The sequence below is a fragment of the Loxodonta africana genome, chromosome 1 (assembly GCF_030014295.1).
Source record: "Loxodonta africana isolate mLoxAfr1 chromosome 1, mLoxAfr1.hap2, whole genome shotgun sequence".
Lineage (NCBI taxonomy): Eukaryota > Metazoa > Chordata > Mammalia > Proboscidea > Elephantidae > Loxodonta > Loxodonta africana.
In genome coordinates, this window is record NC_087342.1 from 95764221 (window position 1) to 95784735 (window position 20515).

Below are 20515 nucleotides of genomic sequence, written 5' to 3' on the forward strand. Positions count from 1 at the left end.
GTTACCACCTGGGTCTGAGGCCCCATCTTCCCTTGCCTGGAGGACTGCAGCAGGCTCCCAGTGGTCTCCCTGCTTTGCTCTCCTGTACCTCCTCTCATCCCCCAACAGCCAGAGAGACTTTAAAAACCTAAGCTAGGTCACCTCCCTCCTCTGTTCAAACCCTGCAGTGCCTCCCATGTCACTTGAGGAAAAGCCAAAGAACCTCTCTGACCTACAGGGCCCCATGTGATCTGCCTCTTCCCACCTGCCCCTGCACCCTCCTGACCTCCCAGTCCTCTCTTTCACTCACTCTGCTCCAGCCACACAGCCCTCTTGTTGTTCCTCAAACACGGCAGCATTTGCCTCAGGGCCTCAGGGCCATTGCACTGGCTGTTTCCTCTGCCTGATGCCCTTCTCCTAGCTATCAGCTTGGCATACTCCCTCACCTTCTCCATGGCTTTGCTCAAATGTCACCTTCTCAGAGTGGCCTTCTCTGATCACCCTGTATAAAATAACAATACTCCCACCCCACCACCATCCCTCTCTGTTCCCTTCTCTGCTTTATTTTTCTCCTCAGCCCTTGTCACTTTCTAACACTCTATCATCTACTTATTTACCTTGCCCCCTGTCTGTCTAACCCACCTAGAATGTCAACTCCATGAGGTAAGGGAGCTTTCTGTCCTGTTCGCTGCTGTAGTCCTGAGCTGCACAGTGAGGCTCAGGGCTGCAATTTAGAGCCAGAATTCCCTGCCTGAAATGGGGTGCCTGTGATTCAGTCCTCTTGGGGGAAGGGATCTAGTGCCCTACTGCTCAGGCAAATGCCAAATTGCCCCAGGGGCATCCATTGGACAGGGTGTCATGTATGAACTGAATCCATGCTTTTTGCCTTTCATTGCACCCAGCAGTGGCCAGAACAGCTCTACTCAGCTGGACGGAGGAGGAGAGTGAGCTGCATCCATCACACCCTCAGTGCCACTGGTCAGAATTGATTCCTGAGTTCTATTCCACCAGGAAAGCATACTGCTTACCCACCAGGAGTGTGGCCCACAGAGGAGAGCAGACCTGGATCCTGCTTTCCCAACCAGTTGCCATTGAGTCAACACCATGAGTGTTAGAGTAGAACTGTGCTCTGCAGTGTTTTCAATGGCTGATTTTTTTGGAAATAGATTGCCAGGCCTTTCTTCTGAGGCACCTCTGGGTGAACTCAAACTGCCAACCTTTCAATTAGCAGCAACAAGAGTGTTAATCGTTTGTCCTACCCAGGGATTCCACTACATTCCAGGAGGCCACAAACGTGGTGGGCACAGGACAGACCACTGCAGAGGAGCCCACTGCATGACCACTGGCCTTAAGAAGAGAGTTGCACCCAGAGCAGAGAGGACAGGAGGGTCTGTCTCCCTTGCCAGCCCCCACTCCTACCTCCCCATCTGTAGTGGCTCAGTTTGGATTCCCCAAGAAGCAGACCCAGAGGCAAGAATACGATTAGGAGTGCTTCATGTGGGAGGTGGTCCCAGGGAACACTGGTAAGAGAGTGAGGAAGTTAGACAGGGAGGGAAGGTGGCCAATAAAGAGAGTGTTATCTAGCCAGTTATCACTGTGGGCAACCGTGGGCTCATTCACGATGGAGAACTCTGGGAGACAGTGCAGAACACACCTCAGACTTAGCCCGCCAGGGGAGTGAAGGAGCTGGGGGGTGTACACACCAACTTCAGTGAGTCATCAGTGGAGGGTGGCTCCTGGGGAGTCCTAACTTCCAGGTACTTCTGGATTGTTCTGCTTGCAGAGTGCACTTCCAGGCAGAGTGACATAGCTGGTGGCATTTAGAAGTCACAAGGTCCTGCACGAGTGGGTCCACTCCCCTGCCCCCAGCCCAGCACTGCTCTTTCCCAGTGGAGGTCTAACTCTGGGACAAGCTCGTTCACTTGAGATGTAAATCTAAAACACAAACCAGTCCCCGGGGTTTCTTTTCCCACCCCTCCCCGCTTGCTACTTCACTGCACCCCAACAGCCTCCTTGCTGTTCCTCAAGCCAAGCTGGTAACTGTTGCCTTTGCCTGGAACACCTTTCTACCAGGTGTGTTTGTGGCTCTCTCCCTCACTTCATTCAGGCCTCTGTCCAAACATCACCTCCTCAGAGAGGCCTTCCCTGACCACTCTGTTGTGGTAGCAGCCTCCACCTACCCCACTTACCCTGCCAGATTTTTTTTTCACTGTTATCACCATTAACGCGTTCCGTGTTCCTTTGCTCCTTGGCTTTCTTCCTGCACTGGAACGTAAGCTCCACGAGGCAAGGACCAGTCTTATTTCCTGCCGAGCCTGCAGCACCTTCATAGGCTCCATGCGGACTTGTGGGCAAATGAAGGGTAGCCTTGTCCACTCTTCCTAGGAGCAGGGAGTGCTAGGGCTTCCCTCTTGAGTTGATTTTCTGCAGGGCAGAGTGGACTGAGGGCCTTGTGGGGCAGGCTGGAGGAAGATGGGAAAGTGGTGAAGGGCTCCCCAAGTCTTACATAGGAGGGGCGGAGTCCTGGAGAGGCCAAAGGTCAGAGTCTAGGGACTGGCCTGGAGAAGAAGGAAGAAGGGGTCAGCTGGCTATGGGAGCCTGCTGATGTAGAGTAGTAGGTATTAAAAAATGGTTGTTACTGATGTAGAGGAAGAATAGAGAGATGGAGCTTAGAGAGGAGGGGTAACATAACAGCTCAAGGCTATCGGTACCTATTTTGTCTGTGTGCTGTGGGCCTCCAACGGGAGAGGGCCCCGTCCTGAAGGCAGTATTGTTATAGGGGATTCAGAGAGGAAAAACCCCTGGGACTGGGCCCTGAGGGAGGAAGAGGAAGGGAGCCCGGGACCTGGAGCGGAGGGTAAGTGGGCCTTAGGACCCCTCCTTGTGAGATTCTGGCTCTTGGTTGTATCACCATCATCATCATTTATTGAGCACCTACTGTGTATCTGGGTGAAACAAAAGGTTAAGCACTCTGCTACTAACTGAAAGGTTGGTGGTTCAAATCCACCCAGAGACACCTCGGAAGAAAAGCCTGGTGATCTACTACTGAAAGGTCATAGCCATTGAAAACTCAATGCACAGTTCTGCTCTGAAACACATGAGGACACCATGAATCAGGGACTAATTTGATGGTAGCTAAGAACAACCACTGTGTTTGGCTCTGGGGTATAATTTATTGAGTGTATTATTTATTTCTGCTCTTTATTAAGTGAATGTTCAGAAGGATCTTGACATTTATTTATTCATTCAACAAATATGTCTTTGCACGCATATGCACCAGGCACTGCTCCATAAAACTAGGAATGCAGCAGACAGCCAGATAGACAAAAATCACTGCCCTTATAGGGCTGACATTCTAGCGGAGAGGCAGGCAGTAAACCTGATGACTGCAAATGTAGACAGCATGTCTGACGGTGACAGTGCTGCGGAAAAGGGAGAAGGGGTATGCTGGGGGTGATAAGGGGGTTGAAAGTTTAAATGGGGGGTGGGGTCAGGACATTTCAGCAGACCTGGTTATCTGGAGGGAGACCATTCCTAGTGCGGGCTCTAGCCCATGTCCCTCTTCCCCCTGGTTCTGTAGGCTGCTGGCTGTACTATCCTTAGGGGTGAGAAAGGCCCAGCCCCTTTTCTGGCTTCACAGAAAGAGAGGGTCTGCCCTGAGATGGGAGTACCGCCCCACTCCCAGTGACAGTGACGGCATGTCAGTAATGAGAGCTGACATTTGTGGACTGGTTACTGTGAACCAGACGACAGCCATACTGCCTGAGCTCTAAGAACTCATTTCATCCTGCAGCAGCCCCATTTGACAGTTGTAGAAGCTGTGGCCCAGGAGAGAAAGTGACCTGCCCAAGGTCTCACAGCCTCTATGTAGCAGAGCCAGGATTCGAACCCAGGCTGCCTGGCTCTAGAGTCTGAGTTGTAATCCTAATCCGTGCCTCACACACCCCAGGGTCAAGTCCTAACTCGGCTACCCATTAACTGTGTGACCTTGGCTAAGTCACTCCCCTTACCTGAGCTTGGTTTTCTCATATACATATAAATAAAGAAGAAAACCAATCCCTCCTTCTGAGGCTCGTTGTGAGAACCGAATGAGGTCCTGGGTGCAAGGACCTATCACATAGTAGGTGTTTAGTAAATATTGGTTCTCTCCCTACCTCTTTTCTCCTTTTCCTCATTTTTCCCCATACCTTGGCTCTTCCTTGTCTCCCTCAGGGGCCCTAGGAGGTGGGGCTCAGAAGGGACCAAGGCAGCAGGGGCTGTAGTTGGAGTGAGGATGGAGTCCTAGCTCCACCACTTCCCATCTATGAGGCTCTGGAAGTACTATTTTAATCCCTCCATGCCTCAGTTTCCCCATCTGTATGTGAAGACTATACCTACACAAAGCATCTAGAGCAGTACGTGGCACACAGTAGGCACTAACTAAACGCTAGCTTGTGATAACTAATATCAATGCGAAGACTACTTTGAATAATAGTAGTTCGGTGGAAGAAAGGAACCTTGGTTGTGCAGTGGTTAAGAGCTTGGCTGCTAACCAGAAGGTGAGCGGTTTGAACCAACCAGCTGCTCCATGGGAGGAAGATGTGGCAGTCTGCTTCCATAAAGATTACAGCCTTGGAAACCCCATGAGGCAGTTCTCCTCTCTCCTATAGTGTTGCTGTGAGTCGGAATCGACTCCACAGCAATGGGTAAGGTAAGGTAAGCGGTGAAGAGTATGCGCTCTGGATTGGGACTCCCTGAGTTCAAATCCCAGACACACCTTTTACTAGCTGGGCAACTTTTGGCAGGTCACTTCACTGCTCTGTGACTCAGTTTCTTTCTTTGGAAAGCAGGGTAATAATAGTTGCTCCCTCACACGGCTGCTGTGAGGATTAAATGAGTTAATCCATACACAGTGCTTTGCAAGGTGCATGGCACAAAATTATTCCTCTATACCTGTTAGCCATTGTCGTTACTGTTATAACCTTAAGCAATAACAACATGCCGCTTGAACTGTGAGCCTGACACACTGGCTGGGCTGCCATCCTACTGCCTTTGTTTATTCCTTGTGGCGCCCTGGACAAGCTCTTTCATCACATCTCTAAGCCTCTGGTTTCTCATCTATAATGTGGGAGTGATAGTAGAACCTGCCTTATAGGGCTGCTGTGAGGATTAGATGTAATACGTGTGACCAGCCCAGGGCACACAGCACATGCTCAGGAAATGCCAGCTCTTCTTAATATTAGGAGACCTTGGATGGCGCACATGGTTATGTGCTTGGCTACTAACTGAAATGTTAGTGGTTCAGATCACCCAGAAGCCCCTCAGAAGAAAGACCTGGCAATCTACTTCCATAAGATTACAGCCTTGAAAACCCTATGGAGCACAGTTCTACTCTGACACACATGAGGTCGCCATGACTTGGAATTGACTCGATGGCCACTAGTTTGATTTTTTTCAAATTATTATTATTTTTTTATTGTGGTGAAAATATATATAACAAAACATATGTCCCCTCAACCATTTCTGCATGTACAATTCAGTGACATGGATTACATTCTTCAAATTGTGGAACCATTCTCACTATCCTTTTCCAAATCATTCCACCGCCATTTGGTTTGGTTTATTATTATGAATGATGAAGGCTTTCAGGGCCTCAATAAGCTTATGCCCACTGAGGAGAGAACTCAGAGGTCATTGTGTCCATGTATGGACTGAGAAAGGCTAAGAGCGTAGTGGGCTCGCCCACAGGAAGTGGTAGCCGCCAGCTGCACCAGCTTCCTGTCTCAGAGCTGCAGCATCTCGGTGATGGCAGATACTGCCATTCAGGCAGGACAAAGCATTGGCAAGGGTTGAACTTCCCACCTGCCCCCAGGGTGGGGGTGTGAAGCTAGTTTGGAGGAAGCAGGGACAGGATGGGACCGTATGTCTGGCTTATGCAGTAGTGGGGGGCTTAGACACTCCTTCCTGGCCTCCTCCCTGGACCCCACCTGCCTGTTTTCCTGCACCCACCCCTGTGCAGGGGTCCATCCTGGGGCTGGAGTGGGGAGGATCCGCAGTTACTTAGAATCGGCCACAGGCAAGACACTCACCGCCTCATCTAATCCTTAAGTCAGGTCATATCATCCCTATTTCACAGCAAGGCCCAGAAGGGCCACATGACTTGTCCAACGTCACACAGCAGGTTGGTAGAAGAGCAGGGACCTCAAGGCTGGAGCTGTTTCCACTACACAGGCTACCTCAGCTGAGAGCATGGGAGATCCGTTACCTGGCTACACCAACAGTGGGACCACAGCAAGTCACACCTGTCCTGGGCCTCTGCCACCATGCAGTCCATTCTAGCCTGAAGTGCACTCGCCCCTTCCTCCTTACTGTAAACGCACCCTCGGTCCTGACTCTCAGCTCCCTTGGCTCTGGACGCAGGCTGGGTGATTTAAAAAATATGCAATCCACGCACCAAAGGTAAATTTAAAGGGCACGAAAGAGCCTACAGGGAAAATTCTCCTTCCTACCCAGTTTCCTGAAGGCAACCACGGCTACCAGTTTCCTGTGTGGCCTTCCAAAAGGATGACAGACAGACAGACAGACAGATAGATTTTGTTGTTGTTATTAGGTGCTGTTGAGTTGATTCTGACTCATGTGGCAGAGTAGAACTGCCCCATACGGTTTTCTAGGCTGTAATTTTTACGGGAGCAGATTGCCAGGTCTTTCTCCCATGGAGCTGCTGGGTGGGTTCAAACCACTGAACTTTTTGTTAGCAGCCAAGCGCTTAACCATTGCACCACCAGGGCCCCTAGATAGATAGATATCTTCCCCTGACAAATGGAAGCATCGATAACCACGCTGTCCTGCCCCTTGTGCATTTTACTGGAGTGACGGATTCCACTCAGGACCAGAGCATTCTATTACAGGCCTGCACCGTAATTTACTTAACCAGTCCCCTGTGGACAATCACTTGGATTGTTTCCAGCCTTTTGCTCTTGCAAGCAGTGCTGCAGTAAATAACTTTGTACATCCATCAGTACATCCATCAGCTTATCCAACTGGCTGGAGGGTAAATTCCTAGAAGTGGCCTTGCTGGGTGAAGAGTATGTGCCTCTAATTGTGAGAGACAAGACCAAGTTGCCCTCCATCAAGGTTGTACCCACTTATATGGGTGAAAAACATGGCTAGGGTTTGACCTTGACTCCCAGCAGGGAATGCCCCCACTCCCCACCCTCACTCCAGCCCCCACCTGCCTGCCTGCTGACAACTGTATGTTATAGGGATCCCAAAGAGCAGAGTTCTGTATGACTTCATGGTTCTAGAAAGGGCTCTGTCCCCAGGGATACTTATCCAACCTGGCTGAAAGTTCTCCATTAAATATTTCTGCCTTTTACTTCTCCATATCTAAATTCAGAAAGTTTTTTATATTAACCAAGAACAGCTTTTTAAATGAAAAATGCCAGATGAAGAAGAAAAAAATTCCAAGACTTATTTCTTTGCCCCTTGATGAACTCCAGTCCCCTCCTGGTCCATCCCCACTGTGGATGAGTGTGTGGGAAAGTTTGGGATTTCCTAAGGGGAAAGAGACAAAATATGTTTAGGTGCCTAAGAGGAGCAAGGAGGCAATACTGAGTTATTCCTGGGGAAAGACCACCAGGCCCTGGACAGATGGGGAGACTGAGGGCCAAAGAGGGGGAGGGCCATCCTTAACCAAGGATCCTCATGTATTGATGCCACTTACCCTGAGCCTGAGGGCCAGCTTCTAGTAAGGGATGGAGGTCCCCCAGACCCCCAGGTTGGGCTGAATCTTGCGGAGGCCATCTGCCCACCCGCCCCCAGCATCCTCACTGGTCAGAATGCACAGGCCTGAGGCTATAGTGCAGAAGCAGCCTGGGCCCAGCTGGAGGCTGGCAGCTTGTAGTCGCGTCAGGCTTGGCTTAGATTCTGCTGGGTCCTGTATCCTGATTACTGAGCCATTCTGGCCTGAAGTGGCAGAGAGAGGCTTGGGTTGGGGAGGAGAGGAGGGGAGTGCCCCCCCAACCCCCAGCCCTGGGGCAGCACATAACCTAGATTGGATGGCTGTGATGTCTGCCGACAGATCCAGGGCAGACATCGCTGCCCAGATACTCACACAGATCGCTGCGGTGGTCTGACCTGTGGGCCAGGAAGCCACATGTCCAGACTCCCAGGAGACGTAAATGGCTAATGGGGGCTTTTGGGGATGGGCATGAGGGCAGACAGAAGGGCATTAACAGGGCCCCAGCAGCTCAGAGAACTGAGGAGGCACTGAGCCTAGGCCGGAGATCAGAGAGGGCCCTACTGCCAGCTTGGGGCTCCAGGCTTGGGTTGGGGGATGGGATGAGGTGCCAGAGGCTGAGCCCCAGGTGCTATGTGTTGATAGCAGAGAGCTGACGGGGGTCTTTTGGGCCCAGTGCAAGGTTTGGTCCAGTCAGGGTGGGCAGTGCTGAGGGGAAAGCAGGTGGAGAGAGGGCGGCACTGCTTAGGGTCCCCGCAGCCCCACCAGCTGGGCTTCACTGAGCCCCGTTGGGTGCTACCGGGCTTCAGGCCCTGGGGAAGCAGTGGCAGAGGACATGCACAGATGAACCTGACTTCTGACTTTTAGGTGCTGTGTGTGTCTGAGAAGCAAACCACAGATTTATATAAAGCACGTGTGCAGCCGTGTGGCCCTAACTTTTACTTTCAGAGTCCCTGAGTACAAACAGTTGCAGGCACGGGGATTCTGGTGGTCTGGACAGGCTTCTAAGAGGAGGTCCTTGCACTGCAGCTGGAAGATGGATTTGGCCTTTGGCTTGGGGGTGGAGGGAGAAGGTACCTGTGGAGGAGAGACTGGAAATGGGCGTGTGCGGGTGCTTCGGGGTGAATTCTGGGCTTACCCTAGGAATGGTGAGCCAGTCCCTGGGCAGGAAGCCCCATTCCAATGTAAGCTTATGCCCATGGAGCCTTCATCCGCACAGCAGGTTTGGGAAGCAGGCCTGAATTGGGGTGCGTGAGCCACTTCCCTCATCTCCAGGGATCTCTCTCTTCTTCCCAGTGCATGAGCAGCCAAGCCTACTGACCGCGGCGCCACTCCTGTCCATCTCCCCACGGCCACACCATGTCCGGCTCCTACGATGAGGCATCGTTGGCTGCAGAGGAGATCACTGACAGCTTCTGGGAGGTGAGCCTTTGATGCAGAGGCTCCGGCTCCCACCCACAGCTCACTAACCCCAGGATCTCAGGCCTTGTACCTCAGCCCCTCTAGTCCCTCCAAGCTCTCTGTGCCCAGCAGGCAGCTAGTAGCCACGAATGGCATAACTACTGCTCACTGAGCCCTCTGCCCTCCCAGCTGCCCATGGAGGGCAGAGGCATAGCAAGGGAGGGGTGGACAGGGGCAGTTGCACCCCCCCTCACAAGTCCAAGGGGCTGCCAGATGAGGCGCGGGATGACATACTGAGGTGACACAAATACAAAAGGCACCTGACTGAGGCAGCCGAGCAAGAGGGGGAAAGTGCTTAACACCTGCCCTATCAATGTCTATTTATCCTGAAACTGAGGGGAGGGAGGGAGGGCGGGCAATTTAGAGATTGCCCCTGAGCCCTTGTTACCCTTCCTAGGCCCCTGCTGGAGAGATCCCCTGGTGTTTTGTAAAGTGGGAGCAAGCCCCTCCCGATCCTCTGCTCCAGGGGCCTGAGCCCAGACTCCTGGCGCTTCACAATACAACACTTTACAACTTACACAGGCTTTCACAGCTGCACCCTGCCCCCCACCCTAAGCGGTGGGCAGGGGGTAGAACATAAAAGGCAGAGAGGTAGAGTGAGTTCTGGAGTCCCACAGCAACACAGAGGTGGTGGCAAGATGAGAAGCCAGCATTCCTGGTGTCTCCCAAAATGTTTGAGACCCAGGGGAAAAAAATAAAAAGATTTCTATTGGTTCCAGAAACCCCAAATGAAAACTGCCAAGCCTAAATTAATAAGTGTTTAATGGGATGTCTACAAAACATAATATTATGTCAAGTAGCTGTAGCTCAACTCAACGCTTATATGGCTCTATATAAATATAATAGATTTAGCTCACAAGAATAAAATGAATTATTCATTCCAGCCTAAATCCAAATTATAAAAATTCTTCCACATTTTGTGGCAGTGAGGAAATTCTATTTAAAATAAGATGAGGGTGTATATAGGACAGGGTCTGATGCAGGGTGCTGGAACTCAAAATTAGGGGGTCCGGCGCCCCCCTCGAGTTATCGCAGCCATAGGGGTAGGCGGTGAGTGGTGGGAAGAGGGCCCAGGACAAGGGTAAGGCCTACCGCCGGACGTGCGGCGGCGCCCCCTGCAGGATGCGGTGGGCGGGGTGGGACTGGGAGGCAGGGAGCCCGCGGGAGTCGCCCTCGTTGCTTGGCCGTCAGGTGGGGAACTACAAGCGGACGGTGAAGCGCATCGATGACGGACACCGCCTCTGCAATGACCTGATGAGCTGCGTGCAGGAGCGCGCCAAGATCGAGAAGGCGTATGCGCAACAGCTCACCGACTGGGCCAAGCGCTGGCGCCAGCTCATAGAGAAAGGTGCCGCCCCACTGCCCACCCCGTGCGCACGCCGCGGGCTCTAATCTCGTCTTCCCCTACCCCCCAAGTGCCTCCCACAGTGTGGGCCCTCGGAGCACCCAGCCACTTGGATGTACTCTGCCCCCTGCAGCCGCAGGGCCTTTGCAGGTGCTGTTCTCTTGCACCTGGCCACCCCTCCTTCCCAGACTAGACCAGGCTTTCCTGTTAAACTCTACTGGGTACAACGTTATAAAATTGGATTAAACACACACACACACACAAAACAAAAAACCTTTTGTATTTTGAAATAATTTAAACTTAGAGAAAAGTTGCGAGAATAGTACAGAGAACTCCTAGGATACCTTTCACTCAGAACCACCAGTTATTAAGTTTCCTGCTTTTGTTTTACCACTTCCTCTCTATATGCATATTTTCTTCTGAACCATTTGAGAATAAGCTGGAGATGTCTTGTTCTTTCGCCCCTAAATTCTCCATGTATCTCTTAAGAAAAACATTTGTTTATGTAACCATATCTCAACGATCAAATTCAGGACGTTGAATATTGCCATATGCAAATTTTAGTCTAGCAATTGTGCTGGTCCAGGATCACATATTGCATTTAGTTGTCACGTCTCTAGTTTCCTTTAATCTAGAGCAGTTTCAAGTCGGGGTTTCCATGTATTTGGCAATGTTTTTCTTTTCCACTAGACTCTAAACCCTATGAGGGCAGTGACTGGGTCTGCACCACGTAGCATAGTACCGGGTACAGAGTTGGTGCCTAGAACACAGATGAACAAATGGTGGCATCTATCGCCAGTTAGTTCTTCAGCTGTACATTCAGCTAACAGCCCTGAAGCTCCTACTGTGTGCCTGGTGCTGTGTTGGGCTTCTGAGAGCCCATGGGGTCCAGGCTGCCCCCCATGGAGTCCACAAGCTCACGGGGGAGACAAGGCATAGTAGGCACAGTATGCTGTAAGCAGAATCTAGTGAGGGCTGCAGGGTGAGGTGTATGAGAATGGAGCAGTCAGGGGAGGCTTCTTAGAGGAGGTGGCTGTACTTGGGCCCTGGAGGATAGATAGGACAATGGAGAGAGAGGGCACTTCTGCTTCCATGGAAATGAAGGGAAGAGCCTCAGAGAATGGAGGTGTGAGGGGGCCTCTGGGTGGGGGGTGATGAGGGCCCCCATGACCCCACGGCCATTTCCTCAGGCCCACAGTATGGCAGCCTGGAGCGGGCCTGGGGTGCCATGATGACAGAAGCAGACAAGGTGAGCGAGCTGCACCACGAGGTGAAGAACAACCTGCTGAATGAGGATCTGGAGAAGGTCAAGAACTGGCAGAAGGATGCTTATCACAAGCAGATCATGGGCGGCTTCAAGGAGACGAAGGAGGCTGAAGATGGCTTCCGCAAGGCCCAGAAGCCCTGGGCCAAGAAGATGAAGGAGGTGCCTGGTGGGCGGCTGCCACAGATGGAGTGGGGGTGGGCGGCTGAGCTCAGAGTGGTGCCGATGTAGGCAGGTGTCTATAGAGGGAGCAGATACTGCGCTAACCTCTGAGATTATACCCATGGGTGCAGCAGCACTACCCTCCAGGAAAAAATACCCACATATGGTATCAGCAGTGCCCAATGGGGAAAGGGGCACTGTCCCCAAGAAAGGTACCAGCAGGGGCAGAAGGGCGCATTGACCTCAGGATCCACAAATGGGATGGGCTGCCCAATAGGAGGGTGTCCACAGGGGCAACAGGTATTATCATCAGGGAAGCATCTACAGAGGGGTGGGCACTGCTCCCAAATACCTGGACCTTTCTGCCTCTAAAGAATGTATGATCACAGCTTCTTGTGGAGTGGGCAGATGGGAGGGGCTGAGTGACCTGCTCACAAGTGGGAACCCTGGTTATTCCCTCCCCACAGCTGGAGACCGCCAAGAAGGCCTACCATCTGGCCTGCAAAGAGGAGAAGCTGGCCATGACACGGGAGATGAACAGCAAGGCAGAGCAGTCGGTCACGCCTGAGCAGCAGAAGAAGCTGCAGGATAAAGTGGATAAGTGCAAGCAGGATGTGCAGAAGGTGCCGGTCGGGTGGGGGGCTGTGGTGGGCTGGGGTCCAAGGGCCCCTTGGAGTGGATCATGGCTGGAAGCTGTGGGCCTGGGTCTTACCCTCCCCCAACCCGGGTACCCATAGACACAGGAGAAGTACGAGAAGGTGCTGGAAGACGTGGGCAAGACCACACCCCAGTACATGGAAGGTATGGAGCAGGTGTTTGAACAGTGCCAGCAATTTGAGGAAAAGCGGCTGGTCTTCCTCAAGGAGGTGCTGCTGGACATCAAACGTCACCTCAATCTAGCTGAGAATAGCAGGTACCTGGGTGTAGTGGGCACCGTGGGCACAGGTACAGCCAGCAGAGGGTGTAACTGGCACGCAGGACAGCCCAGGCTCTACATTATAGTGACAGGAAGGGGAGGCAAGAGGGAAGAGACTCCAACTATAGTGACGGCCTGGGTGTAAGCTGACACATACTAGGTACTCGAGAACATGTGCTTGGATGGATGGGTGAGTGGCTAAGATGGGAATGGAGAAGGGGGCGCACTGGGCATGTGTGGGTTTTCCCACATGGAGATTGCCCCTTGGGAAGCAGTCTGCCTTGGTCCTCTGAATGGGGCTGGCCCCTCACAGAGGATAAGGAGGGGCCACAGTGAATCTGTGTTCCCATCTCTCCCATTTCCGCTGCAAACAGCTATGTCCACGTGTACCGTGAGTTGGAGCAGGCCATTCGGGGGGCTGATGCCCAGGATGACCTCAGATGGTTCCGCAGCAGCAGTGGCCCTGGCATGCCCATGAACTGGCCTCAGTTTGAGGTGAGGATGTATGGTGATGGGGAGGGGGAACCTGAGAAGGCTGGAAGGAGCCTCAGGGTACAGATTCCCCAGCCTGACTGCCCTCCTGGCCCCCACCAGGAGTGGAACCCAGACCTCCCTCACACCACTGCCAAAAAGGAGAAACAGCCCAAGAAGGCAGAGGGGGTGACACTGGCCAATGCCACTGGGGTGGTGGAGTCTACATCCCAGGCTGGGGACCGTGGCAGGTGAGTGCCTCCCACTGGAGCTTCCTGGGGGCCAGAGGGACCCACACTGAGGCAGCTGAGTTTATCCTGGGAGGCCCTTGAGACCATCAATTACAGCAACCACACACTTCTCTGAAAGATAAAAAACAAAAAACCAAACCCTTTGCTGTCAAGCCAATTATGGTGACTCATAGCGACCCTATAGGACAGAGTAGAACTGCCCCACAGAGTTTCCAAAGAGCAACTGGTAGATTTGAACTGCCAACCTTTTGGTTAGCAGCTGATCTCTTTACCATTGAACCACCAGGGTTAATCCTTCTAGAGTGCCTGCTGTGTGTTAGGCACTGTTCTAAGCATTTTCCACGTATTAACTCATTTAAGCCTTCCACCACTCAAGAAGTGTGTAAATATCCCCATTTTACAGAGGGAGAAACTGGAGCCCAGAGAAATTAAGTGACTTGCCCAAAGTCATAAGCTAGTTAGTAAGCCTTAAAGCCAGAATATGATGCCCAGGAGATCTGGCTCCAGAATCCTCCTTCATAACCATTAGGCTGTACTGCCCCTCTCAGACGAGGTGTCAGGTGTTTTCTGAAGTCCCCCTCAGTACAGTGTTGGGTAATAATGCTAATGGCCCTGCCCTCGCATCTGTTTAAAGAGCTGTCATGAGGGTCACTGGCTCGGGACTCCTAGGCGGACAGTCCCTGCTCCAGCCTTGGGGGTAATTTGGGGCTAGGTCTCTAGTTAGAAAGAGGGGGCAGCTCTGTGGACAAGGCCTCATGCCGCCGCCTCCTTCTGTGTCTATCTCAGCGTTAGTAGCTACGACAGGGGCCAGGCCTACGCCACTGAATGGTCGGACGACGAGAGTGGGAACCCCTTTGGGGGCAATGAGGCCAACGGGGGCGCCAACTCCTTTGAGGATGAAGCCAAGGGAGTGCGCGTGCGAGCTCTCTACGACTACGACGGCCAGGAACAGGACGAACTCAGCTTCAAGGCTGGTACGCGGGCGGGGCTAGCGGCGGGGTTCGCACTTGAGCGCGGGAGGACCCTGCCTGGGGCCTGGATTGGATGTGTGGCCGGGGCGGGGGCGGGGCGTGAGGGCGGGGGTCGCGGGGATTTGCCGGACATGAGCCCTGGAGGTGGGACTCGGGCATGTGGGCGCGGCCAATACATCGGGCGTGGCCTGAGGGCGTGGCCTAGGTGGGGCCCCAGGGTGGGTGATGCCGGGGAGCAGGCCAGTACCTGGGAAATGCGTCTGGAGGCGGGGCCTAGGCTTCGAGGGGCGGGGCCAAGATCCAGATTAGGTGTGTAGCTTGGGATGGGCCAGGATCTACATGCTGAGGGCGGCACGTGGGCACTGGGGTGGGACGGGCCCAGGGTTCGAATCAAGACCAAAGGGCACTGAGACAACAATGGGGCGTAGGGTTGTTGTGGCCGGCCCAGCATAGTAATGGAAAGCTCCCCTAGTGTGAACGTGTGTGCGGATGATCCCTCTCTCTGAGCCCATCAACAAACTCCCGTTTTTGTCCCCCTTCCCAGGAGATGAGCTCACCAAATTGGGGGAGGAGGATGAGCAAGGATGGTGCCGCGGGCGGCTGGACAGCGGGCAGCTGGGCCTCTACCCCGCCAACTACGTGGAGGCCATCTAGCTGTCCTGCTCCCCTCCACACTCCCGGTCACTCCTCCCCCACCGCCACCCTTTCCTCTCCACTCTCGTCTCCCTCCCCTACCATAGAGTTCCAGACATATTTTCCGATCAAGCTTTTATTTTTTTAAAAGTTAACAGAACAAAACAAACAAACAAACAAAAAAAACACAAAGAGACAGAAGCATTTGCAGGGCCACCTGGAGGCCAGGTGGTGGGGCTTGGGTTTGAGGCCCCAGGATAGGTGAGGGTCTTAGCACTTAGCCCAACAGGCGCATCATGACATCTGCTCTTCAGATCCCACCAAAGAGTCTCCCGAACCCTGCCGGGCTCTCCCCCATCTCCCTCCATCCCAGGCTGCCAGCACCTGTTCCCCCTTTCTCTGGGTCTGGCTTCCTACCTTCCTCTTCCACCCCATCCTGTTCCCTTTCCATCACCACCCTACTCTCAAAGGCCTCCCCTCCAGGCCCCAGAGAAGGGAGGCCTCCCAATCTCCAATTTTCCGCTCTGCCCTGGGGAGTGCCCTTGCCTCCTTGCCCTACTGTCCCTCTCCCTGGTGGCCATGCAGACATGTGGGACCTGTGGCGCTGGAGGAGGAATGGTCACCCTCCTCCCCCACAGAGGTTTCCAGGGGCTTCTGGACTCCCCCAGGCATGAAAGGAGTGAGCTGGAGGAGGTGACAATGTCACTGGGGTGCAGGAGGGTGAGTGGGGGGGCAGCAGGCCCACAGTTCGGGTTATGCCAACCCTCCCAGTTACAGGCCCAACTAAAGGACCAAGACCCTGTTTGGGCCCTTCTTTCCAACTGTCAGCCCTTTGGGCACAGGCTCTTCCTCAGAGTCATCCCCCTTCAGTAACTTGCAGAGACCCCTGCCCCCTTCTGCCCCTCCCCCTCCATAAGTTCTCTGGCAGGGAGTAGGGGCCCCAAAGCCCAGGGGAAAGCCAGCAACAGTAGCAGCCTCCTCCCATTTCCTGGGGAGGAGCACATTTTTCCCACCCACCCACCCTCCCTACATGTCCACAAAACCAGGCTCCACAAGATCAAGCCTTGTACCTGCAAGGCCCTTGGCCTTCCACCCCTCTCTCCCCTTCCCTGGCCTGCCTGGGGAGAGAGTGTGAGGCCCACGGAAGCTTCCGGCCTGGGACCATCAGGGGAAAGCCTGCAGCCATTAGAGGAGGCATGCCTTTGGCAGGAGGGAGGAGCCCTGCCTTTCAGGAGCAGGACAGTCACTGTCTTTCTTCCTTGTCGCCCTCGCTCTGGGAACAACATCTCCTGTGCTGGCAATCCCTTCATCTCTCCAGGCCTGGGCCTCAGTTAAGCCACTTGGGAGTGGGAGGAGGTAAAGGGCCCACCCAGAGCAGGGAGGTCTCTTGTGGTTAGGAGAAGCAGTGGTGCTGGAGTAGAAGGTGCCTGCCTCTCCCTTAGGATTTGGGGAGAGGGGGAACTTGGGAAGCAGACCAGGGCAGGACAAGACACCAGGAGGTGGAGGAGTAGCTGAAGAGGGGTCTGTCAGGGACCTCGGGGGCAAGTACCTGAGGTTTCTTGCAGCACCAGGTGAAACCTGTTCATGGCTGATGCCACTTCTAGGCCGCAGGTTTGTAGACGCCCTCCTTTTCTCCACATTGGGTAAAGAGAGCTAGACGCCCCAGCCCCTCTTTCACCTTCAGCCTCTTTCACTCCCTGCTTCTCCCAACATCCTGCTGTTAGGAGGTAGTAGACCCTGCCTCAAGGCTCTGACCCCCTTCATGTGGGCAGAGGAGGATCATGGGAGACCCAGGCAGAAGCCTGAGCTAGACAGGCTTCCCTGAGGGCAGGGGAATTGAGGGATGGGGGTGATGGCAGCCCAGGCAGGCCCCTCTCCCAACATCCCCTTGCTCAGCACCTTCTCTTGTTCTCCTGGCCTCTGATGCAGCCTGAGCTGGGCCCTAGGCCCTCAGAGCCTGAGTGAGATTCCAGAAGCCTTCAGCCTGGGCTGTGCCAGCCCTCCCAACTCCAGAACAAAAGCCTGTTCAGCCTCTGCATGAGACAGGAGTTGGGGTTGAGGCCTCTCTACCCCTTATCAGGTACTCTTGAAAGGCAGGAAGCCAGGCACATCTGCACCTCGGGGCCTGGGCTCCCCCTCTCTGAGGCAGTGACTTCCCAGCACCTGCAGAGGGGCTGCGGCCCTGGCTGGACCCCAGGCCTGTGCTCCGAGCTGCCCATTCTGGGGCACGGACTCGAAACCTCATCCCTTCTTAGTAGCCTCCTCTATGGCCCTCCCTGGGACCACCCTCCCTTGGTCCCCAGGCTCTTCAAGACCCCAGAGCAGGAGGGAGGGTCTCCCTGGAAGCCACCATCTGCTCTGGGGGCCCAGTCCCACCTGTCAGTGCTGGCGTCAGGGCACTCAACATCCAACGTGGGAGATGCACCCCTCGTGTGCTCACGTTCTCCTCCTATAGCCCCCTGCCCACACCCTCGATGCTGCAACGGCCCACCCCGATGGAGTTTGGCGAGTAATGTGTTTTGCCCCCCTGTTAACCACTGTTCTGTGGCCTGGTTCTGCGAGAAGCCAGGGCTGCCCTGCCACCCGCCGCCTGCCACCCTAGGCTTCCTGACTCCATTAGTTCCAACACTTGTGAGACTCCGAAAAGTGCTGTGGTCTCAGCGATGCACTTGTTTTGTACGATTGTGTAATTTAAAGGTATATAAATATAAATATATATATATAAGTTGTGATTGTGTGCCTGTGGATAAAATCCAGAACTGTGTCAACCTGGCTGGGCTTTGTCATCTTGAGTCTTATGTGTCTTCAGTCCTGGGGATTCCTGAGCCTTCTGAGAGCTACTTGTGGCTGGGATGTCTGTTGGGGACTGTGTCACAGGCTGAGTGACCAAAGGCAGGTCCCTTTGCCTTCCAGGTCCCCGGGTCCTGTCTGAATGGGAAGGGGTTATACTTGGAGCTCCTGTGGCACTGGATTTCTAGGGGTCTGGGTGCATGGTGACAAGTGCCGACCAGGAAAGCTGGGGGCCTGCAGGGTCCCATACTTACCATTCAAGGGTAAATTTGACCCCCAAATAGGTTTTGATTTTTAAAGCAAAATTCTAAAACAGACAGCTGAGGCATGTGGTTCCTGGTTGTCCACAGGGCCACAGCTCCCTATGATGTGACATCAGGCCTGGCCTGTCCTGCCTGACCTGGGAAGGCATTTCTGTGTGGGACCCCTGGGAGGGCCCCTCTGGGGGAATTTCTCAGGAGAGTGAGTGGAATCAGCTCTGATCTCTCAACTCTGTTCAGAGCCAGGCCTAGGCTCAGGCCCTGCCCTGGCCTCAGCCTCAAGCCTGACTGACACCTGTCTTCACCCAAGCCCTGTCCAGGCCTCACCCCTGCCCCAGGACCAGCCCTGCCCTGCCTCAGCCCAGTCTTGCCCTAGCCCTGCCTCCAACTCAGCCCCCGCTCCAGCTTTAGCGCCAGCCCCAGCTAGATCTCTTTTGTGGCAGGGCAGGAGTCCCAGGTCCATCCCTGGCTTTGCATCAGCTCCCTGTGAGCCCATCCCCACTCCCACTTTAGGCCTCGGCTTCCCCTAATCTGGTTAGATGTCTCTCTGAGGACCCTGGCAGGGCCAGGACATAAACCTATGACTCAAAGTAAATACAGGACAGTCCCCCACCCCTACTGCTTTCCCCAGCCTCAGGGTGTGCTAATGGCAGGGAGGCATGGTTCAGATGAGGGAGGATTGAATCAGGGCTTCCAACCTGTTGGGTCAGGTTTGAACCCCTGCTGAGAATTTGCATTTCCACCCCCAGATATACTGAATCGGAATCTACACTTTAACAAGATCCCCGGGGTGATTCTTATGTATAATAAATTTTGAGACCCGCTGTCAACCAGTGATTCTCATAATTGGTCCCTAACCAGCAGCATTAGCGTCACCTGGGAACTTGTTAGAAACGCAAACCGAAACAAACCAGTTGGAAGCCCTGGATTGAATACATTTGCCTCCTCTTTCTCATGTCTTCTTGTTGTTTTTAGGTGCCAGATGAGTTGATTCTGACTCATCGCCGATCCCATGTGATAGAGTAGAACTGCCTCATAGGGTTTTCTAGGGTGTAATCTTTATTTTTTATTTTATTTTTTTTAATCTTTATTGGAGCACATCACCAGGTTTTTGTCCTGTGGAGCCACTGTGTGGGTTAGAACCGTAAGCCTCTTGGTTAGCAGTCAAACACTTAGCCATTGTGCCACCAGGGCTCTGTCTTACTTAACCCTCAAAATCTACCTCCATTTGAACCCTTGCTTCTAGCCAAACAGAGGAACCTTAAATAAAGATGAAGGGCTGCCTCATCTTATGGTGCAAGCTGTATCATTTAGTTATGGGGAGCCCTGGATGCAGGGGGCCCGTGAAGTGGGGTGCAGGGCAGACATAAGCCAGGTGGGATCCTGACGGGGAGATGCAGAGGAAGAAGAATTCGCAGTTTGCTGACGGCATACAAGGTGTCATTGGATGGACGTGTGCTCGCCAAGGGGACATGCCAAGAAGACGTGTGGAGCAGACCCATTCAGCAGGGAGCTGCCGCACCCTACCCCACCGATCGGCTCTAGCTCCCACTCCATACCCCTAAGCTCCCTCTTCTGTGGAGATCCGAGGCCTTACCAGGCCCAGGCCCAGGCCCAGGCCCAGCTGGGGACGTGCAAACAGGTGGCTCCAGGGACTCCTTTGGAGGCAGGGCTGGCAGGCTGGAGACAAAACCAGTTCAGCAGAGCCATGCCAGCGTCTGGCTGGGGTCCAGTCTGCCCCCTTCCCGGGTGTGGGCAGACAGCAGGGGCCCAGCTAGGCACAGGCCTGGGGCAAGCCCCCTCCCCCACCTCAGTTCAGTCCCACTGACAGATGCCAAGGTGCTGTTTGCTCACTGCCAGGAGTAAACTTTCTTCTGGAGACAATAAAATTGCTGGAGGCAGAAGACAGCAGTACTGGACAGGACTTAACCATTGATGGTCTGGGGCTCTGGCTTTCCCTCCTGTCTCCCAGAAACCTGTCCGCAGGGGCCCAGGGTTGTAGAACATGGAGATGCTGTCCCATCACCAAGCAAGAGGTATGGAGGGCCACAGAGCACTCTGTCCTTGGGGAGAGACAGAAGTGGGTTCAGTTCCTGGTTCTGTCACTGATTGGCTGTGTGACTGTGAGCAAGTCACTTAACCTCTCCCAGCCTCAGTTTCATCATCTGCAAAATGGCAGAGTAACCCCTACCTCATGATTTTGTTGGGAGGGTTGGTGACAGAAAAGCAGTGGAAGCATCTGGCACATAGTAGGCCCTCAGGACACCTGAATGCTCGATAAATTCCATTGACTCT

General features: G+C 53.7%; 1 protein-coding gene across 3 annotated transcripts in view; it reads left to right on the forward strand.

The window, feature by feature from the left end:
• PACSIN1 (protein kinase C and casein kinase substrate in neurons 1) overlaps window positions 1-17975 on the forward strand; it is a 67790-nt gene extending 49815 nt beyond the window's left edge. Inside the window, exons 2-10 of one of the 3 annotated variants that reach the window (XM_064284778.1) lie at window positions 8993-9118; window positions 10349-10505; window positions 11693-11928; window positions 12396-12551; window positions 12666-12841; window positions 13219-13339; window positions 13439-13566; window positions 14353-14540; window positions 15082-17975. In XM_064284778.1, coding sequence (XP_064140848.1) covers window positions 9056-9118; window positions 10349-10505; window positions 11693-11928; window positions 12396-12551; window positions 12666-12841; window positions 13219-13339; window positions 13439-13566; window positions 14353-14540; window positions 15082-15191 — 1335 coding nt within the window. In that variant the 5' untranslated portion in view covers window positions 8993-9055 and the 3' untranslated portion in view covers window positions 15192-17975. The other 2 variants (XM_064284783.1, XM_064284791.1) reach the window with 2 other exon arrangements.
• The last annotated feature ends 2540 nt before the right edge of the window (window positions 17976-20515 follow it).